At 33.8% G+C, this 19985-nt stretch overlaps 2 protein-coding genes across 5 annotated transcripts; one reads left to right on the top strand and one right to left on the bottom strand.

The window, feature by feature from the left end:
• The first annotated feature begins 34 nt into the window (after positions 1–34).
• On the top strand, positions 35–5188 carry LOC105690852. 2 transcript variants are annotated; one of them, XM_048657429.1, is made up of 4 exons: positions 35–239; positions 1312–2008; positions 2129–2333; positions 2454–5188. In XM_048657429.1, exons 2-4 carry the CDS (start codon positions 1650–1652, stop codon positions 2685–2687), a joined length of 798 nt encoding a protein of 265 aa, XP_048513386.1. In that variant the 5' UTR covers positions 35–239; positions 1312–1649; the 3' UTR covers positions 2688–5188. The 2 variants fall into 2 exon arrangements, with proteins under 2 accessions (XP_048513386.1, XP_012264403.1); XM_012408980.3 differs by having other exon boundaries at positions 35–783.
• On the bottom strand, positions 4511–19962 carry LOC105690848 (AP2-associated protein kinase 1). 3 transcript variants are annotated; one of them, XM_012408972.3, is made up of 13 exons: positions 19581–19962; positions 18226–18341; positions 17731–17864; positions 17458–17569; positions 17162–17365; positions 16883–16986; positions 16677–16809; positions 15975–16572; positions 15433–15799; positions 14947–15076; positions 14333–14585; positions 14025–14072; positions 4511–8379 (listed from the first exon to the last, which is right to left on the bottom strand). In XM_012408972.3, the coding sequence occupies exons 1-13, from the start codon at positions 19705–19707 to the stop codon at positions 6377–6379; spliced, it is 4329 nt and encodes a 1442-aa protein (XP_012264395.2). In that variant the 5' UTR covers positions 19708–19962; the 3' UTR covers positions 4511–6376. The 3 variants fall into 3 exon arrangements, with proteins under 3 accessions (XP_012264395.2, XP_012264394.2, XP_048513319.1); XM_012408971.3 differs by having other exon boundaries at positions 14938–15076; positions 19581–19961; XM_048657362.1 differs by lacking the exon at positions 19581–19962 and adding an exon at positions 17973–18111 and having other exon boundaries at positions 14938–15076.
• Positions 19963–19985: the final 23 nt, after the last annotated feature.

Genomic DNA, 19985 nt, shown 5'->3' with positions numbered 1-19985 from the left:
AAAAATTTCAATACAGTGTTCATGATTATGATTTTTCTACTTTTCTGTTATCTGTAGAAATTTCAAACATCCATAGTAAAATGGTGAGAAGATAAAGGTGTGACATGATGATTCATCATCGAATGAAGTTTTTAATCTTATCTCAGTTTGTAGGGTTGTCAGCGCACATTTAATATCGATAACTGCCCAGTCTAGTTCCTACACCAAAAGGTTTGCACTGGCCGAGACATTTCATAAAGGTATGAAAACCGAAAGTTGACCTACACAGACTATGTTAGAATCAAAATCTGTTTTATAAAAATTGAAGCTCCAAGACCAATGTGTTTCAAATGTTAACTTCCGTGTCAATCATACTATTAATAAATTCATTCTATCCATGACATAAATACTTACGGACGGTTGATTTATTCCTGGAAAAATGCAGTTGATTAATATTGAAACAGAGCTCTATGTAGGATATGCATACATTCATGTATACCATACTTGACAAATATTTGAACATCATCTACTATCTTTGAAATACCGTCATAGGTTGCAAAGGTGTAGTTTATTTGGCTTGGAAATACGTATAAGATTCGTCAAATGAAGATAATTCTCCATGTTTTTATCTTCTTACTCTAGTACACACCTGGTTCTCCAGAGAGTTGGAAGTTTGCACCTGTTTTTGTCAATGTATGAGTTCAAAAGTGCATACATCAGATGTGTCACCTGTACTTTGCATTATTGTAATATTTTCCAAAAATACAATACGTATTGTTTAATGAGAATCTCAAAGTTCATTGGGTAATATTATATTTTTAAATTTTGTTATTTTCACTTGAAATAGAAGAGGGTCACGTCGTGTGAGGATAAGAACTTATCACAGAATAACATTTCAAGGAGAGTAAAAAATTTGATACTATTACGGTGCAAAGTTGAATATAATAGTGAAATATTTCCACCATTGCTTAGTTTAATTCAATTATGCTGATACAAAAAAAAAACAGTTTCTCAGAATATATGCTGGAATCTAAGCTGTAACTTTATGGTGGATAGTTAAATATAATTTGCTTCATTTTTCTGATTGCTAAGCTGTAACTTTATGGTGGATAGTTAAATATAATTTGCTTCATTTTTCTGTTTGATTGAATTATGCTAACATAAAGAAAACAGTATTTCAGTATCTATGCTGGGCAGGCTGTGTATTTGCATAGTGAAATTAATTGGTAGTTATCTTATTCTACGTTCTGCGTCAGGTACCAATATAGATACTGTGTTTGGTAAACTGTGCCCTCTGTTACTTGAAACATCTCACATTTCTTTCCCTTCCAGAGTGAAGTGCAAGTGTCAGTTGGAGTAAAAATTCATAATTCTAGATCAGTTGAATAACATGAATAGTTCTAAATAATGCAAAAAATTTCACTCATTTTGAAGCTCCCTTTGATTTAGAAAAATGAGCTTCATCTATCACTAGTGAGTTGAAAGTACAAAGTTGGATAAGATATTGTTTAACATACTCATATAAAATAAAAGTGGTGATAACAACTGACAAGAGTAAGTGAGTGTGAAAATAAGTGAAATTCAGTCAAAATTCGTAAAATAAAGTTCTAGTTTTATGTAAGATGACTATGAATTTATCACTACTAATTCATGTATAGGATAGCTTAAATATGTCGAGCATCCAGTTGTACGCACAGAGTGAACAGGCTGAACGACAACTTGCATTTTTGTATACTGTCTCTGCAGTTCTGACAACAACATCAATAATTTGCCTTGTTGTAGTATGGCAGTATTGGGCATGGACTCTAGATGTTTGTATCAGTGTGGATTGTGGGTGTATTTTGTATGGTGTTAATACATTTAGTACTTTTATGGGGGGTGATGTCAAACTATGTCATTTTGGAACTTATGCATTGGTCCCAACACTAGTCATTGGTCTGGTTCTTGGAGTTTACCATGGCTACAGAACATGCATACATAGAAAATTAGATGAACCTAGACCAATTCCGGAAGCCACCGTATATAATAGGTAACAATAGCTGTTAACATAGAAAATAATTATTCTTGTACTAAATTCACAAGCAACCACACTCTGAGTATCACGTATGGTATCATTAAATTTACACTACTGAAAACTCGAATTTTTTAGACAGGAACGAGATAGAGTTGTGGTAGTGGGACCAAAACGAAGATCTATCTGTAAACAGTGGGTTCTTGCAGGATTCCTAGGAGTTCTCCTTTGTTTTCTATCATTGTCACATGCTGTAGTTCTAACTGATGGGTATTTCAAGACTTGTGACCAATATAGAAGAAATCTGATTCAACTGCTGGGTTCACAGGGACGTGAGGTGCAGGTAATGATTGTGCTCAATAGTCGATGAATTGAATTATTGCCAATGGATAGATTGAATAATTACCCCTATTCAGAGGGACTAATAGTGCCGTTGATTAATGTACAAATCTCTTATTTCTAGGTGATTTATAACCGTCTCTCCTGTGGTGCTATTTTTGACTATATGGACTATCTACAGCCAGACGCAAATAATTGGAGACGTGGTGATGAAATCAATACTGGTCTAGCTATGCAAACTGCGATTACAACTAGTTGGTTCAACTTTTTTACGTGGCTGGTCATTATTGTTATAAATTTTATCATGGCTAGAAAGAGACGTAATAATTTAAATGAGCAAGGATGTTGTTGTTTTTGAGTTCGAGTGATGTCACACTGCCTAATACAAGGGTTGAGCAAATAGGGTGTGATCACTATTACAGTATGTTAGTCTATTAATGCTAACAAGAAGGAGACAATACATTTTGTAATACATTGTGTCATATTTCGCCTTGATAATGAATAACAGAGTCATTGGATAATTTTTTGTATTCAATAAATTTTGTATTGAGTTTTAAAGTTTACACTCAAATGAATCGGAAGTCCTTTACAATATCTTTACGGAGTCTGAGCAAGTCAATAATACTAAGCTGTTCAATTACACATTGTTAGTGTAATTGCAGTCTAGTATTCTACGTAGTAGGTGGCTCTGAGCTTTATTTGGAATATACCTGTGGTGCATACATAGAAAATTCAGTAGGTGAAATATTCACACAATGTTATGTTATAATAGACTTTATTTTTAGCTGTCTTTATATAATTATTATAATTAGTTTTGTTATATACATAGGTACATTATTGTTATTTTGTTTTATATATGTACATCGTAACTATTTCAAACTTGTTTACTCAATAATAAATGTAATAAATAATATAACATCGAAGCTGAGTTAAAATAGTAAAGAAAATTATCCTGCACAGTTTGATATTCACAAGTGATGACAATATTATCAAGCAAATTTTTATTTCAACAAAGTTTCAAATATATTATACTTTTCCAAACAGTAATCAGAATATAATAATATACTATAAAACTGCACTATCTTCAATATATGCTTAGGAAATGCAGACGACTTGATAATTTAAATAATAACAGTAAAATATCATAGTGGAACAACAAAATATTTTACATAAGTTTAGGTATAGCTTTGATATCTAAAGAGGTGTTATATGTGCTCATTAAATCTTGTGACCAAGTGGTTCAAGCAGTTCACAACCTGAACTAAATAACAGTGATAAAACAGGGAAATAGATTTATCAAAATCACAATTCCTCATCGTCGAGTATACTCGCACGTGATATGCACAAACTATTATTACAAAATGAAGTTATATATTGAGACTTAAAATAATTCACAACACTGATTAATGTATCGCTGTAACAGTAATAATTAAAAAAAAGTAGTGTCAATGCTATTTCTCTGCTTCAACGCCGGAGCACATTTCACTGCTATTTTCTACCTAACACCTTTATACTAAAATACTTTTTCATTATGAGTTGGAATTTAATGAAATACTGTAATATTTGGTTACGGGCAGTGGGCAAATTGAAGTTAAGATAGCTGGCTACAAAAAAAGGATGAAAAAAAATCTCCAACTGCAACAACTCTATGAGAAAATAAAGATGCCTAATGAGAAATAAAAAAAAAATCATTGAGTTAAATACAGGGTGGAATGTTCGACTTGTTGTTATTTGATAGAAGTCTCAGAGGAATATCCCAAACACATTCTTCGGAAAATACAGCTGGTAATTCATTCAAACATGGTAGAATAGGAGTGATGGTGCAGATGAGAAAAAATTATCAAAATGACGTGATAATATCTTCAATATTTGGTCCTTGCAGATTTGAACTTAAGAGGACTTAAAAAGATTTCATGTTTGAGAAACTTAAATATAGACTGAATTAGCAAGAGCTACAGATGCATGATATACCATACACACATGTATTTACATAAATAGCTATGCTTGATTATTTTACTTGTATTCTATACTAGATTCTCCAAAGATCTCAATTGTCAGAATACGAATTAACTTCAAATTATTCAATTCCCTATGGAAATTGAGAAAAGCCAAGCTTCGATACTTTTGTAATAAAGGAAGGCACCTAATAATTATATTCCAAAATACTATCTACAATTATCATACATAAATATATATCTCGTTTATTTATATATATTTTTTCTTTTTTATAATATTGTCTCACTTTTACAGTTCAATAAATTTCGGTGCAACGCGCAAACGAAAATACACAAAACATATCCAAAAAAATAATCGTCTTGGTAAATGCAGTACAAGAGTCCTATAATGACAAATTTCGAACAAATTGGTATGAAATATACAAATCTAAAACGCTTTCGCTTCAGCACAATTTGCTCTTCACATTTCCTCATTGAATAAGAAATTTCAACAACTATAGCCGACACTCTCATGCAACTCTGTAATCATTCTTTTGTAATATTCCTAATTGCAGCTAACAATGATAAGCATTCTGCTGTGATTTTCTGTTTTGAGTTCGATGTAAACAATAACATACCGGTTGACTTAAAAAGTTTTTCACCACTAGCTGCCAATAGGTTTGATTCAGAAATTCCAGCAAATTTCATTTTCTAAGAATGTGTACAACAAGTATACGTATATTAGTAGCCAATTCTATTCTTTGAAGTCAATTACTAATTATATAGTGTCGGTATTATTGATATTGATTGTACACCGAAAAATCTCGAATAAAGACATATTTTCATGTAAGCAATTAGCTGCTATAAGGATAAAGATATACATGTATATATATATCAATAAATTACATTTGTTGCTGTATTACAAGTACAGTTCGAAAATCCATTAATTATATATGTATACATATAAATGTAGTGAAAACGCTTAGCTGCAAAAATAGTGGCATGTGCGTTCATATTATTTTTCTTCCTATTTTCTTTTTGGTATTAAGCTGCCAAGTACAACCTGGTTTAACTGGAGAAAAACTCTTCCACAATATTAAATGTTTTTTTTTTCATTATTATGTAAATGATTATCTTAAATTTCTTGTTTATTCATAAAGTTTTTCGTTCATAGGATTTTTCTGTATTATCTGAAAGTATAAACGTTCTACAAACGTTGGATACATTCACCAACTACTGAGTAGGATTCATTATCTATCATAGAACAATTTTTTCATTACTGCCTCAATCACTAACAACAATGTTCATCTGATTATATCGTACTTCTTCATATGATAATACAACTACTGATCCGAGCAATGAAATAATTAGCTCAATAATTTTGTAGCAGCGTATGAAATCATAAATAGGTACTTGGTTTGAGTAGATATCGAATAGCATTGTAGTTCACAATTGGGTAAACTCTAACTCATTACTATGAGTTCAAAAACCTCATATTATGTGTGAATAGATTAAATGCAAAAATGAATTCTGTAAAGATATATGGTATACTCCACTGCAATATTTTGCAGATTATGCGAAACCTAATTTTTCAGTTACTCAGCTGATGAACCTTTCTATTATAGGCTTGATTTAATATTGTAATGCCTTAAAGGGCTCCAATTTCAAAATAAATAAGGTTTCTGTTCTACTTTTATAAAATACAATACTGCCTATTTTGTGGTAGAGCATCATTTATAAAGAGGGATTATATTCTTCAAACCACAAAGTTGAATACATATTTTTCTCACATGAAATTTTTTGGAATGTACAATAATCTAGTTTCTTCATATGTCTTAATTGACCAGTTTTTATCAATTCATTATAACGTAATACGCTAGCGGAATAAGGAAAATAAGAGCAATGATATCTTTTCAGATTTGATCAAGAATCATTTGATACCAAAATGTTTTACCAGCGATCTAGAATCAGTTTGGTCACATAAAAAACTGATAAATCAGCAGTGAAAACACTGCACGAATACAGTGCTTCGTGCTAATGACAGACTTTACCATATTGCATAGCTGTGTGCTCAGCAATTTTATATTGGACTATTTAGTATAGATTTCAATTTCTAAGTGAACGGATTACTTCTTCGTTTTAGTGAGCCAAATCTCTTTTCTGGCTCCCTGACCACTTCAAAGGGTGCCACTCTTGTTCCAGTTCTCCTCTCTTCATTTTCATCGCTTGGAAAATCTTCAAAACTCATGTTACTAAACCCAGCTGTGCTCGTTGTATTCTTTTTTGGTTTTGGTGTTTTTTTATAACTACTACCTTTAGCCTTATGGCTTATTTTAACCGGTAAAGCACTCACAGTTTCAGGACGATTTTCGTGAATCAAATGATATTTGGACTTTTCTTTTTTATATTTTGGAGATGTATCCATGACCAAAAGATCAGGGGACATCGGAGGCAGAACTTCAGCTGAGAATTCAGACATTGAAATATTGTTTGTGGGGTGAACCATTATTCGTGATGTATGATGAACAGGTTGTATCGTATATGTTGGTTGAGTAGTTTGTGGAACGTGGCTTGACGAATGAGAAGACAGTGCACTATTTGACAAAATAGTACTCAGAGCATCATCGACGAAACTTGGCGACTGTGAGAGTGGTAAGGATGTTGGCCGCTGTGGATTGTTTAAACTTAATGATGCAACTTCGTCAAATGGAACTGATCCAAATAAATCCTTGGATGAATTTCTGCTTATTGTTTCGGCATTAGCAGGTGCAATGCTGAATTTCGAAGTTGAAACAATGGAAGCTTGACTTATTTGGTAGTCATTAGGTGGATGATACGGTTGAGGTGCAAAGTTTATATAATTAGAATACATAGGCTCTTTCAACGGCGTTGTCGTGTTTAAGTGAGATGAATTATCTACATTCGCATAATTTGACAAGTTGTTGAATGGATTTGTAAAACTACCGCTGCTGAAAGGTGACGAGCCAAACAGATCTTTGTTCTTCATTTCTATTTCATCTATCGCTGATTGTGATTCACCAGAACTTAAGCCATGCTGTGTGCAAGCTGAGAAATCAAAAGTCTCATAATTAGTTTGTACATTATCTGAAGCACACTTGAGGCCTACAGAATGATGATTGTATTCAAATGTTTCATGGGCTACGTCTTCCAGATCAACTAAAGATCCTTCAATTATGGGTGAGCTTGAAATCGGTGTTACCAAGTTGGAATTATGAGGAGAACTTGCAGTGCTAGATTGTTCAAAGATTTTTTGACTGCTACTGCCATGGCTACTATTGCATTTCTTCAAATTAGTTGGTCTGGGAAAAGGTGCTAAAGCAAAAACATCTTCTTCCGTTTTCCAGATTCCATTGTTCGGTGTCTTAGATGTTTCAATATCATCTGACGAAGAATCCTCATTAAACAATAAAGGCTTTGATCCATATTGGTGTCCAACAAATGGGTCTCCATGTAATTGCTCAGGCTTAGCTTCTGGGTCTAATTCATCATCTAGCAGTAATGGTCTTTCTCCATACTGATGACCGACTACTGGATCTGCTTGCATTGTTGGGAGTTGTTGTTCCCGGTTATGCTTCCTTGGTTTTCTCATTCTGTGATCTTCCTCATGAGTAGCAACTGACTCACATTCCGCATGGTAAGCTGAACTACCACAGGTTCTTACACTTTCAGAAATTGTTTCATCGATTTTTTCTCGTTCGTCGTTAAGCTCTTGTGGCCCATCTTCATCATTCATGGCTTTCAGGTCACTAGCTGATCCAATAGAGTCATCAGATTCACATTCTACCGGTGGATTGTTTGAATCTTGATTGGCCCCTTTTTTCCTTCTCTTTAAAACACCTTTAACACGTCTGCGCTTCTTTTTCATTTTCTCTTCAGTTCTTTGACCATCTTCATTGTCACTGTCGCTAGATGCCTCATCAGCATTAAATGCCAATTTTTCATATTTCGACCGATCTTCAACGGGAGCGCGAACAAATGGTGGTGAGGCCGGACTAGTTTCAGCAAGCAAAGAAGCTTCATCATCGACCCTAGGTAACTCTGTGTCCGGACTCCAATGAGGAGCAGGTATTTTTACAGCTGCATCTACGCTTGTTCCTGTAAAGAAGTAAGTTACCAAATATAGAGAAGGTATAGTTTTGAAAGAACATCTATCTGGCTCATTACAATACTTAGTATCGACATTGTGAAGATTTATAATCATTAAGATAACTAACACAAGATATTACTGAAACATTTTACCATGGTGAATCAATCGTTCCCTAGTCGAGGAGTAACAAAAGTCGTCTAGTAAGAACTGATTTGGACCCTGCTCAATTAATTTTGTAATGCTGACGAATGGAACAGATTTGTAATAAGATTATTAAAGTGATCTCACAATACTTACCTACTAGTATTGAATTTAGCTAAACAAATACAAGATAAGAGCATGTCAGGTTTTTGAAACTCGGCTGGTTTTTCGATAATTAAAAGTAAAATAGAAACTCATTTTTCATCATTGTTCAATTTTTGTAAATTCCAAGTTAAGATTTGATAGTAAAAATACATTACGGAACGATTGAAATTCTGGGTCTTACTAAGAATAAAGATTTTCCCATAAATTTACTAGAGGATATAGGAGATCTAAATAAAGCTAGTTACCTAAGGACAAAAAGTATAGAAAAGGTAAGTAACAGAGTCTGATTAGGCTTGTTGCAGACAAAATATTCTAAAAGTATTTGTGTAGCGTGCAACGTGGCTAACTTGCTTAACATCATGTTATCGGTCATTCTAAAAATAGTATGTTTTTGATTTACAATAATTTCAAGACAAAGCCATGAATAATAAATTTAGAACTAATATTAGTATTGCCACCACCTCGTCTGGAACAGTCCTAATCAGATTCTTTGGGATCAGGGATTTTATTGAGACGTAGTAATTAGATTCTGACCAGTGCCTTGACCATTTTCAACATATCAATTTATTAATTGACTTCATAGTTTGTATAACAAACAAGAAAGAATACTAATATATCATTGTCAAAGATTGATGAAGTTTATCATTGGGAGAAGCAACAAAAATATACTCGGACCACTGCAAAATAACAAAACATGATTCATTTGATTTTTTCTTCTATAACGAAGTTAAGGGTCTATGAATTTTGAACACCGACATCAGGGGATTGATGTTTTTAAGAACATTAATCACGAAAAACTATATTCTAATGCACATGTTGTTTTTGCTGTGACATTTGATATTGCGGTACAAGAAGATTAACGAGATCCAGAATTGCGTGTCTCTCATAATATCCCAATTGAGATTGGTAATAATGACATTGATGCCTACAAACACTCAATGCTCCACAAATACATATTACACGTATATATGAAAATAGAGAACATGAACGGTAATTATCTCAAGATAGGATTAAACTATCGTCACAGACATTACGAGAGACAAACAATATGGACAGTGGATTTTAAAAGTAGATTACGTGTCAGAAAAATTTAAATGAAAAAATTCATCCAATTTAAGTCTCCCAAACTCATTAGGGCGTTCCAGACAGTGGGCAGACAGTTGAATTTTGAATGCCTGAGAAGTTTCGAAAATAAGCACACATATAAGCTTTCAATAATGATTATTAATTATTTTCAAGCTCGTTATTGAGTTTTAGTCATTTTCAATACTTATATGATAGTGTATTTTATTGTATACAGTGCATTTCCTCAACCACAGATAATTTCCATAACTGTTTAGTTAATATTATGTATACTGTAATAATGATACATACTGACATGCAAGAAAGGTATTGTACATAAAAATAGGCAACTCCTAGAAGCTTACTTGCTAGAAATATTCAACAAATATTATCACCAATACTTATAAGAAAATCGTCCCATAACACTAGACGTTCATCGATTTAGTTTTGCAAATGGAAAATGCAGTTTATTCCTTGGCGAATACCAGTGTAAATAAAAAAAAAATTGCACCAATATGTCATAATACATTTGCATAAATAGATTATAAACGATGTTATCACTACAAATAACTGGAGATAATTCGTGAAGTGGGCAGAGATTAAACAGTTTTTACTAGACAAACAGGTAATCACGATTTTGCTTTTCTTAATTCATAACTTACAGATTTCACCATACTGCCAAGCTTAAAAAACAGCCCTTCATCGAGCTTTAGAAATCATTGTCACCGGTAGTATGGAATGATGCTTGGATAAAATTGTATGTTATTTATCATAATATATTTATCAACAACCACTAAAGACAAGGATTTTTTTTAGATTGTCGTTAACTGTAGCTTGCGTCGGCCACACAGTTGAGTGAAGTGACATTAAATGAAAAAAATCTCATGAAACGATGGAGGTATATATTTACTTTTGCCAAAACAAAGATAACTGTTATAAACAGGCTGCAAATCTTACCAAAGTCACGAATAATCACACTACGTATGTAGTTTTATAGTATAATTATACATATTGCATCTGTACAGGTGTACACATTACTTTAACACAAGTAATTGTTTCTTACGTCAAGTACATAATTATACCATGAAAATAAAATGTTGTAGAAAGAAAGAGTTTGCACCAAATGTATTTCTGTAGTGGATATTCGATGCATCAAGATAATACACATCTCAATTGGTTAAAGATGCAAAATGTCGTAAACCACTGTTTTGTTAAACCAGCTTTTAGCTTATCTCCGTTACATCAAAATATTTTCAACACTTGAGGCCATTTGAACAGGGACGCTTGGAGTCTCAATCACGCCTGATGACCAATTTGTCCAAATCTCTTCTTTCAACAACATAGAGAACTATCTACTGTACACTCTTTGCATATTATATAGAGCAAAAATATTTCACTTGTGTAATTTGTGACATAGTATTTCTAATTGTTGACAATACACAGTTCATTGAACAATGTATCCCTACACTTTGCTTTATAGCAAGACAATCGCGATGGTCAACACTATTCTACAATGTTCATAATTAATTCCCAGATTGATAGTACGTATAGTAAAATTTGTGACAAATCAACTTCCCCAATTTCATACGAGAAGAAAAAGGACAAAAATAAAGAAGTACAAACAAAATAAAAAATAAATGGGAATGTACTGATAAAATCAACAAATTACACTGCTTACAAATTAATTTACACTAATCGTTGTTGGGTTATATTTGTCCATTGCCATGCTAGACTTGTTTTTTACAGTGTGAATTCAGAATATAATTCGAAGGATGAGGAAACCTCAGATGAGGAAACACTGTAGAATATATACATTATAAACTCGTATTGCATGTTACGTATTGGTTACCATCCTAATATTATAACATTATTATCATCATTCTTGGATACTCTGACTGCCAGTGCAGTATTGATGCATTATAAACCATTAGTCTACACCGGACTCAGATACACCAAATGTTTGTAAGCATTAAAAAATTCGTTGATCTAGGAATAATTTTTGAGCAATCTTTGCTCACTTGTGTAGGCTATTAGAAGATTACATTCTATTTGACGATGAAAAAAGCATGATATTAGGAATACAAGTCAGAAAATATTCAGCCAGAACCAAAGAATCATGCACTAATATTCATCTTGCATCTGACAGCCAAGGTAATAATATAAATTTTACTTCATTTAATTTTGAGCCTTCGATGTATAACAGAGGTAATCACATAAAAACTGTTGTGTTGGAATTAATCTTAATTTTTCATAAATATGTCTATAATTTACAATACAGGATTATTTATGGGTTTTTTTCAATAGTATTTTCTAATTCATGGTGATTAAACTCTACCGAAATATATTAGAAAATTGAGCGTTATTACGGTTAAGCAAAAACTGAATAATGAATCAAGATGATTTAGAGAAGGTAAATACTTTCAGCAGATTCATCACTAAAAATGAATGAAATAATCTTTATCAAAACTTGTGATGTAAGATTTAGTTTCAATTTTAATATTTGTAATCAACGGCTGAGTAAATATGATTCACATTTTTTGATCAGACAAAAAATCTTAATAACTTTCTCCAAGACTCATATTCATTTAGTAGACCGTGTTTGTCAGTCTGTGCAATCATGAATGTTATTGCAATTTTGATGCTTATTGTTAGTTAATTTCAATAATGTGTGCTCGAAAGCAAATATATAATTTATTCCTTCTGATTGAGTATTACATAGATTTACTAGCTAAACCGATTTGATCCATAGATGGTTGCTAAGGCATTTGATGCAACGGGAAAGTTTGAAAGACGTTAGAAACATTGTTACTTGCTCAAATATTCATAATACTTAAATATATTAAATTTGTTATCACGAAACGCCTTAAGTGTTTCATTCGGGATTAAGTTCAATACTTGAAGACTTTTTAAATATTGCGTTGTGTGCTTTACCGTCAATTTCGACGAAAAGCCACAAGCCACGTTGCACGATTTACAAAAAACTATTCAATTGCCATTTATAAACCGAATTGAAAAAAATTATATCCAAAGTAACTGCTTTAGCGAGACAAAATTGTCTTAAATTTCCGATGAAAATGGGATACAGGGTGATAGGTGCAACATAAAGGAATTTCAATATTAGTGGTAATAGAGTGACGTTAATTTGCCTCACAGAGATACTTCTACAAACTTTCACTACCACAATATCACACGGCTAGCAGAGAAATTGCTAATAGGTGATAACTAGCTTGATAGCTACTACATTGGAAAGGCTGCTTTCAGCCCAGAAAGTAAGCTGAGTATATAGATATAGCAGAAAAGTACACTCATCAATTCCGTAAGACGGAATAGCTTGAATTGCTTTGAGAAGCTTCGGCAGACTAGAACATTGCAGTTTGGACAAACAAACTTTGGACAATGATTGAGTATGAAAAATTTTGTAAGCCCTGCCAATGAGGTTTCGTGACTAAATGCTAATTTGATTTCTTTGGTGGGCTCAACTAAATCCAATTAGTGCAATATGTTTGCGAAATTTATTTGAGGAAAAACAAACAAAACGGCATATATCCCTTTACTAATAGTGTTTCGAGCCACTAACTAACAAGTCTAACGGTTATAATACTTTGTTCGTTAAAATCATCTAACAAACCTCTTTAACAAACACAAATGATGAGTAAACCTCCTGTGCCATAATACAATCTGTGCGTCCCGAAAAAGTTATTCTCTTGTTAAACAACTTTATTACTAGTGTTTAGACCAAACTCGAACAATAAGCCATGACTGATAATAGTAATCACTATCACTGGAATGGGGATTTGGAGTTTCAACCCTTTGAAATCATAAAAGATAATTGTAAACAACTTGGAGCATAAACTTTGAATGCTGCAAGATTTTTATGAGCCAATTTTGTAAATGATAGATTCACAGATGCAAGGTATTACCAATAAAAAAACCTATATAATGAATTCATTGACGTGCTATACTTATATACACTTGAAAGAAATTTGTTCGATTTGGCTTTGAATCGTACTTAGGCATGGCAAACGTCAATACGAATATCAATTATCAAGTTGTATTAAAAATACCCTTTTGTATTGAGATTTATTCATGGCAGCTTTTGAGAGCAAAAAAACAAACAAAAACGTACGAAATTATCTATTGAATAGTTAATAGCCTTTTCTCTTCCACTGCTCACCTATTAACTCACACAATAGAAACAACACATATAGAACTTTGTTGTTAATGTTTTCCCTATAGAAATACAGAAAAGCAGAAAGGATAGTAAATCAAAGATTTCATGCATTACCTCCTGCAACTGCTGCTGCTTTGGCGCCAAGTTTATTTTTCTTGCTCGCTGAAATAAATTAACGAGTAAAATTGCAGCAAATTTCAAAAAAATCTTGATTCACAAGTTAAGATACATATACCAGTCGTGATTGTAGAGAAAATATATGGTGAGGGGCAATATGAGTTCTGTACTTGTCTGTTTGTCATACTATTAATTTCGATATATTTTGATGCAAAAGAAATGTTCAGTAGCAGATGTAGAATAATACCAACAAAAAAGTATTTTATAGCCATATATCAACTAAATTCGGGAAAATGGATACTCACTGGGTAAGCTAAATGGAGCAGATTCAAACGGATCCTCAGGCAACTCCGAATAGGTCATAACTAAGCTTTCACGGCTTTTAACGCCGCTGATGCTACTATTGCTACCTCTTCTAATTTTATCAAATTCAGCCCCAAAAATATGATCCTCGGTAAGTTGATTGAATGGTTGCGTATCTTCAAAAGGATTCCACGCAGCTACTTCAGCACTTAAGGATCTACCATCTGCACCAGCAGTTGTACTTGATAGCTCACCCTGAGAAAAAAAACATCTAAATAGGAGCCGATCGCAAGTATAACACATTCTTGGAATCTACGTTGTAACAGGGAGGATGAATAACATTGAAATGAATATTCTTCTAGTTATTATAACAGTAGGGTAAGTGCAGTGCAGAAATTTAAAATTAATATACTAACTAGACATTAACAAACAACTTTATACATTCACTCATAAATGACATTTCATGAATACGCACAGTATACTTTAAATTTTGAAGTAAAATTACACATAACATAAGTTATACAGATTGTTTGACGAATTGCATACAAAATTCGATGTCCAGAAGTAAAGTAAAAAGTTAAGGTGTGCAGTAGGTATGCGTACTTACAATACGTACATGAGAGGCACTAGAGCCTATGCTTGGTTTTGCATCCATTGGAACATCAGGAGGCGAAGAGCCCCCAGAACGAGGTTTGACAGAAGCTTCGTATGGTGCTAGAAACTGAGAAGTTTCATTTGCAAACACTCTGTGAACATAGAAATGACCCATATAAAAATAAGTGATTCGATTTCAAAATGCTGAGTTTAGAACAGCGATATCCTTGAGGACTTCATCATAAAAGCTTCAATGTTCAGCAGAGTGTAAGCTCAACATTCGAATTATGCATGGAAAAACAAAAACGAATGTGGTGCCAAAGTAACTGCTATCACATATACATATGAATGTGCAATAAATTTTAAATAAAAATACTATCACTAAGCTGGTTTTCCAAGATTTGTACGATGGATTCCATGGAATAATATAGATATGTGAACTATTTTGTTGAACAACTTGATGTCTTTGTTTCAGTACACAGCTTAAGTCACGTGAAAACGAACTTACTTGTTAAACGCGCTAGTGTCACTGACATTCCTCCTGTGTCTAGACGATGTTAGCGTTGGACTTTCTGGCGGGGTTCCAGCTGAGCTAATGCTTTGACTTAGACTCTCCATTTTGGGAACAGGTTTTGGCAAGACAGGTGGTGGGACTGCAGATGGTATCTTAGTTGAAGCTGTTGATGTACTTAATTTTGGTGGCAGCTGTGTCGGAGTCGTTAGTTTTGGTGGACCAATATTGGTAGGAGTTGTTAACTTTAAAGAAACTGAAGGTGCTCCAATTTTGACTGTACCTGGCTTAGGAGCAACAGGTGGTGGAATTTTTGCCGGTGGCAGCATCACACGTGCATCATCTTTAAATGGATCTGGATAGCCTGAATCAAATCACATTAAGTAATGAGCGAAATTTATCAATGACTTCTACAAAATTTTGTTTTTGTGTCTATAAACTGATAAGCTGCTTGATAAGAACCGAGTAAGCAGCCATTAATTTTCGATTAATTATTCATATTTGCAATGTGATGCTGAATTATTGGGCTATAAACTCACCAGAAGACGGAAACAATGCGTCCAGATTTTCGTCAATAACAGCTGTTGTGACGGGTCTTGCATCAAAGTAATATGGATTCTTGTCTTGTATGGTTACTGGAGATTGATGGGGCAGAGGAGAATGGCTAATCATTGGACTCTGTGATTGGCCAAATGGAGAAGGCTGTCCTTGGTGCTGCCCAAAAGGAATTGTTTGGTTCGGAGAGGAGACATGAGGGCTGACCTGAACAAAGGATGATTGTGGCGGTAACTGCAAGGGTTGTTGTGGATTTGGTGGGATAGTTTGGCCAATATAAGTTTGCGGGGTACTTATGGGAGGGATTGTCGGATTTACAGCACTATAAGGAGCGGAATTGCCTATTGAAGTTTGTGTTTGTAATTGACCTCCCTGACCCGATATCTGACTGATAATTTGACCACTCAAACTTATAGGACCTGCAGTGGCACCCTGACCTTTTGGCCTTTGTCTCGGCGCAACTGATGTGCCTTCAACCATCGTAACAGGTGTAGGTTTTTGGATTTTTATTGAAGATCGCTTGATCATTTCAGATTCTAGCAGAGGGCATGGTAGTGACTCGATGACTGGTGTAGGGACTTTCTGTAAGTAGGGAGACAAATAACAGTTATTCATAAACTTATAACTAATGAAATTTGGTAACGTTTGAATTTTTAACGACTAGGCTTTACAATAAGCAAACTTACATGGAGGTTTTGTACTGGACAGTCTTTGCCTTGTATTAGGAAAGCAATAGCTGAAACTTGGTATATATCTGGTCTCAAATCAGGATCAGGCTCCAACATATATCGAATTAGGCAATGCAACGCCTTACTATACCTGTAATTTATGATGAATGAAAATACATGTTATATATCTTTGTAAAAATTTTCTGCATCACTTTAATGTTTACCTTGAATTTTCTGGTATGGTAAAATTTCCCGATTGTATAGCAAGCGTACTTTCGCCGAAAGGTAATGAGAAAAAGCATAATTTATATAGCAGACAGCCAAGAGCCTGCAATACAATAGAACTTCTGTAGAAAAAACGTATTGATATATCAATGAACAAAATAACAATTTGTTTCTGCACCCTAAGATTAGCTTTTTGAAAGTGAATCAATTTCTAGCGTACTGAGAAATTGTATTTTTTGATATCAATAATCAATCTTCATACAATCGCACGTCTTTACCCAAATATCAGCTTTTGTTGTTATAGTCTTTCCACAGTACATGTCAACCATTTCTGGAGCTCGATAACTAAGGGTTGTGTATTTTTTAATTTCTTCTTCAACTATTGCAGCACCTTGAATGTTTGGATTCAAAATTTTTCCAGTTGCAGATCCAAAATCACAGAGAACATAATGACCAGAATCGGCCAGCAATATATTTTCTACCTGAAATTTTCATAAACCCAATTGTTTGTAACCCAGAGCTTTTCAATTAACGCATGTTACTGTTGCAACAATTTTGTTTATGACTAACCTACCTTAAGGTCTCTGTGTATAATTGGAGTCTGACAGTGGTGTAAACGAGATACTGCTTCACACACGTCACAAAATATTTGTAGCACCTCAATTTCACTGAATCCAGTTTGAAGCCTATAATTACAAAAGGAGATTGAAATCTCTTTTCAGGATTTTTATAGAATTTAGACATTGTAGATTATCCTGTGACGTGCAGCACCCAATAGACACTCTCATAAGTTAGATGAGTTTCAATTACTTTTACATAATAATCATGAGTCTGCTGAATAACTTACCTATTGTTCATCATCTGGAGGACATGAGATTTACAATATGGCATTAATAGAAGGAGTTCATGAACCCCTCCCCCAGTGTGAGTGATGCTACTGTCGACATAGCCAATGATATTTTTATGACCGCTGAGGTTGCTCTGAAAATACACATAATATTAAAGTAAACATTACATATTATACCACCAAAGATTAGTGCAAACATCTTGTACCAAACAAGTTTGTTCAAAATCTCCCAACATACATACATATAATCTATAGAAGTCTATGGGAAGTATCAAGCTATATGACCGTGGCATGTAAGGGGACAAGCCTTTGTAGAATGAGCAATTATCCTAAATTGAATTCCCATTTCCTTGATCGCATGAGGGCATCAAGGTACGAGCGCTTGAAATTATATGTGAGCCTTGCAAAATTAAGTCTATCAACTCCAGTTCTGTTTTGTAATGTTGAATCTCGATTTCTTGTTTCATGATTAGAATATATCAACAAAATACTCACCGCAATTTGTATCTCTCTCTTACATATGTTGAGGTCATGTTCATTGTTAACATACATGCGTTTGAGCGCATATCTTCCACCTGATGCTTTGACCAGGAAGACCACTGCAAATCCACCTACGATAAGCCAGAACAATAAATTGAATAATATATTAGCCTTGATCTCAGATATTATAAAAGTAGAATTTTGTGGGTTTGTTTTGTTCATTAGCTGCTCGAAGTTCATTCAGATTCTTCCTAAATGAGTACTGAAATGGATCATCATGAAATCGTTGATCATTTCTCTAATAGTCAAATGTAATTATCCTCTCAGTATCAATATATGTGTGAATAATGTGATAAATAAATACATATAAGATTGAAGCATCTCATGCCTACATGATAATTAAATAAGGCTTTTGGTACATTCATATTTTACACAGAAAATGTTATGCAGTCTGAAAATATACATATGCTTATATCTCTCTGATACAGTTTAATAATCGTAATATAGTTCATTCTGATTAATGGCAATTACCAATGGCTCCATATCAGCTCATTGGTTAAGTTAATTATTATAACCTTGGTAGATGAATGTCTAACTTTCGTTTAGTCAAACGGTGTGACTTTTTTAATGTTTTAGTATGTATGTCGATTTATCAACATCTTATGAATGCGACGAAGCTCAAGCTAAACCAAATTACAAAAAAAAGGTCATCTCCATTCTTAGTTTTGCAATATTTAATCAGACATGGTCAAGAACAAATCACGTACATGGACTACCTTACTTATGTAAATTATAAAGAAACTCATGAATTTTCATACAAGAAAGGAGAACTCCTGGAAATAAATAATAAATATCCTTCTCAGAAGATTCAATGAACTTAACATGTTGATAACAATTAAGTAAATAGTTATCTTTGAGTGTAAATCTGCTCCTTGCTGCCCCGGTAGATAAGATTGGAATGTGGAATCAATCAAATCTAATACGAGCTCATGATTGTATATTTTCTCTTCAGCCAAAGGTCCAAAAAATCATTAATTTGGGTTGTCCTTATGAATACACGAATGAAAGTTACCGTTGAAAAAAAAGGGTTTAACAAGCTGCAATATTTCTTGACAGTGAATAAACGAAATAAACTGAAACGGTCAAGTAATCGAAAAGGATTTATTCAATTACCAAATGACGAAAAATAGTGAAGCTGATTTCACACAAACGTGGGGGAGGCTTTGATTGAATGAAAACAATTTTAATATCGAGGAAAATTGACCGCGGGGGGCGGATAAACAACAAACAAGATATTTGTTGTTTGACATGGGAAATGATAGTGATGATAGAGCGGACGTGTGCGATATGATATTCCGAGAAAAACGTACCTTCGGCGAGGACATCTTCGACTGTAACGGTATAGCGGCCAACGACGAATACCTTGCCTACATAACTGTTTGGTTCCTTAGCCGTGTTGTCAATCTTCGTTTCGATTTTGGAGAACAACTTCTTCATTTTGGCACCTCGTCGTCGTCTGCGCTACTTCTTCTATCCACCCAAAATTGAACTGGCTTGACATAAGGCCTCCTCACAAAATATTGATACACCAACTTATAGACGAGTTTGGGCGGCTGTCTGGATCCCGGTTTTTGTTGAAAATATATTCACGTAATCAGCCGGCAACCCTCGTGGAAATTGCGCGTAAACTTAACCAACGAAAATCAATTTTATCATGATAACATTCAACGTATTTCATCCAGCCGACATTTTAAGGCCGCGTGAGTTGCGCACGC

This window comes from Athalia rosae, chromosome 6 (genome assembly GCF_917208135.1).
Source record: "Athalia rosae chromosome 6, iyAthRosa1.1, whole genome shotgun sequence".
NCBI classification, from domain to species: domain Eukaryota; kingdom Metazoa; phylum Arthropoda; class Insecta; order Hymenoptera; family Athaliidae; genus Athalia; species Athalia rosae.
The sequence above is the reverse complement of the archived record's forward strand: the minus strand, read 5'-3'. Positions and strand labels throughout refer to the sequence as shown.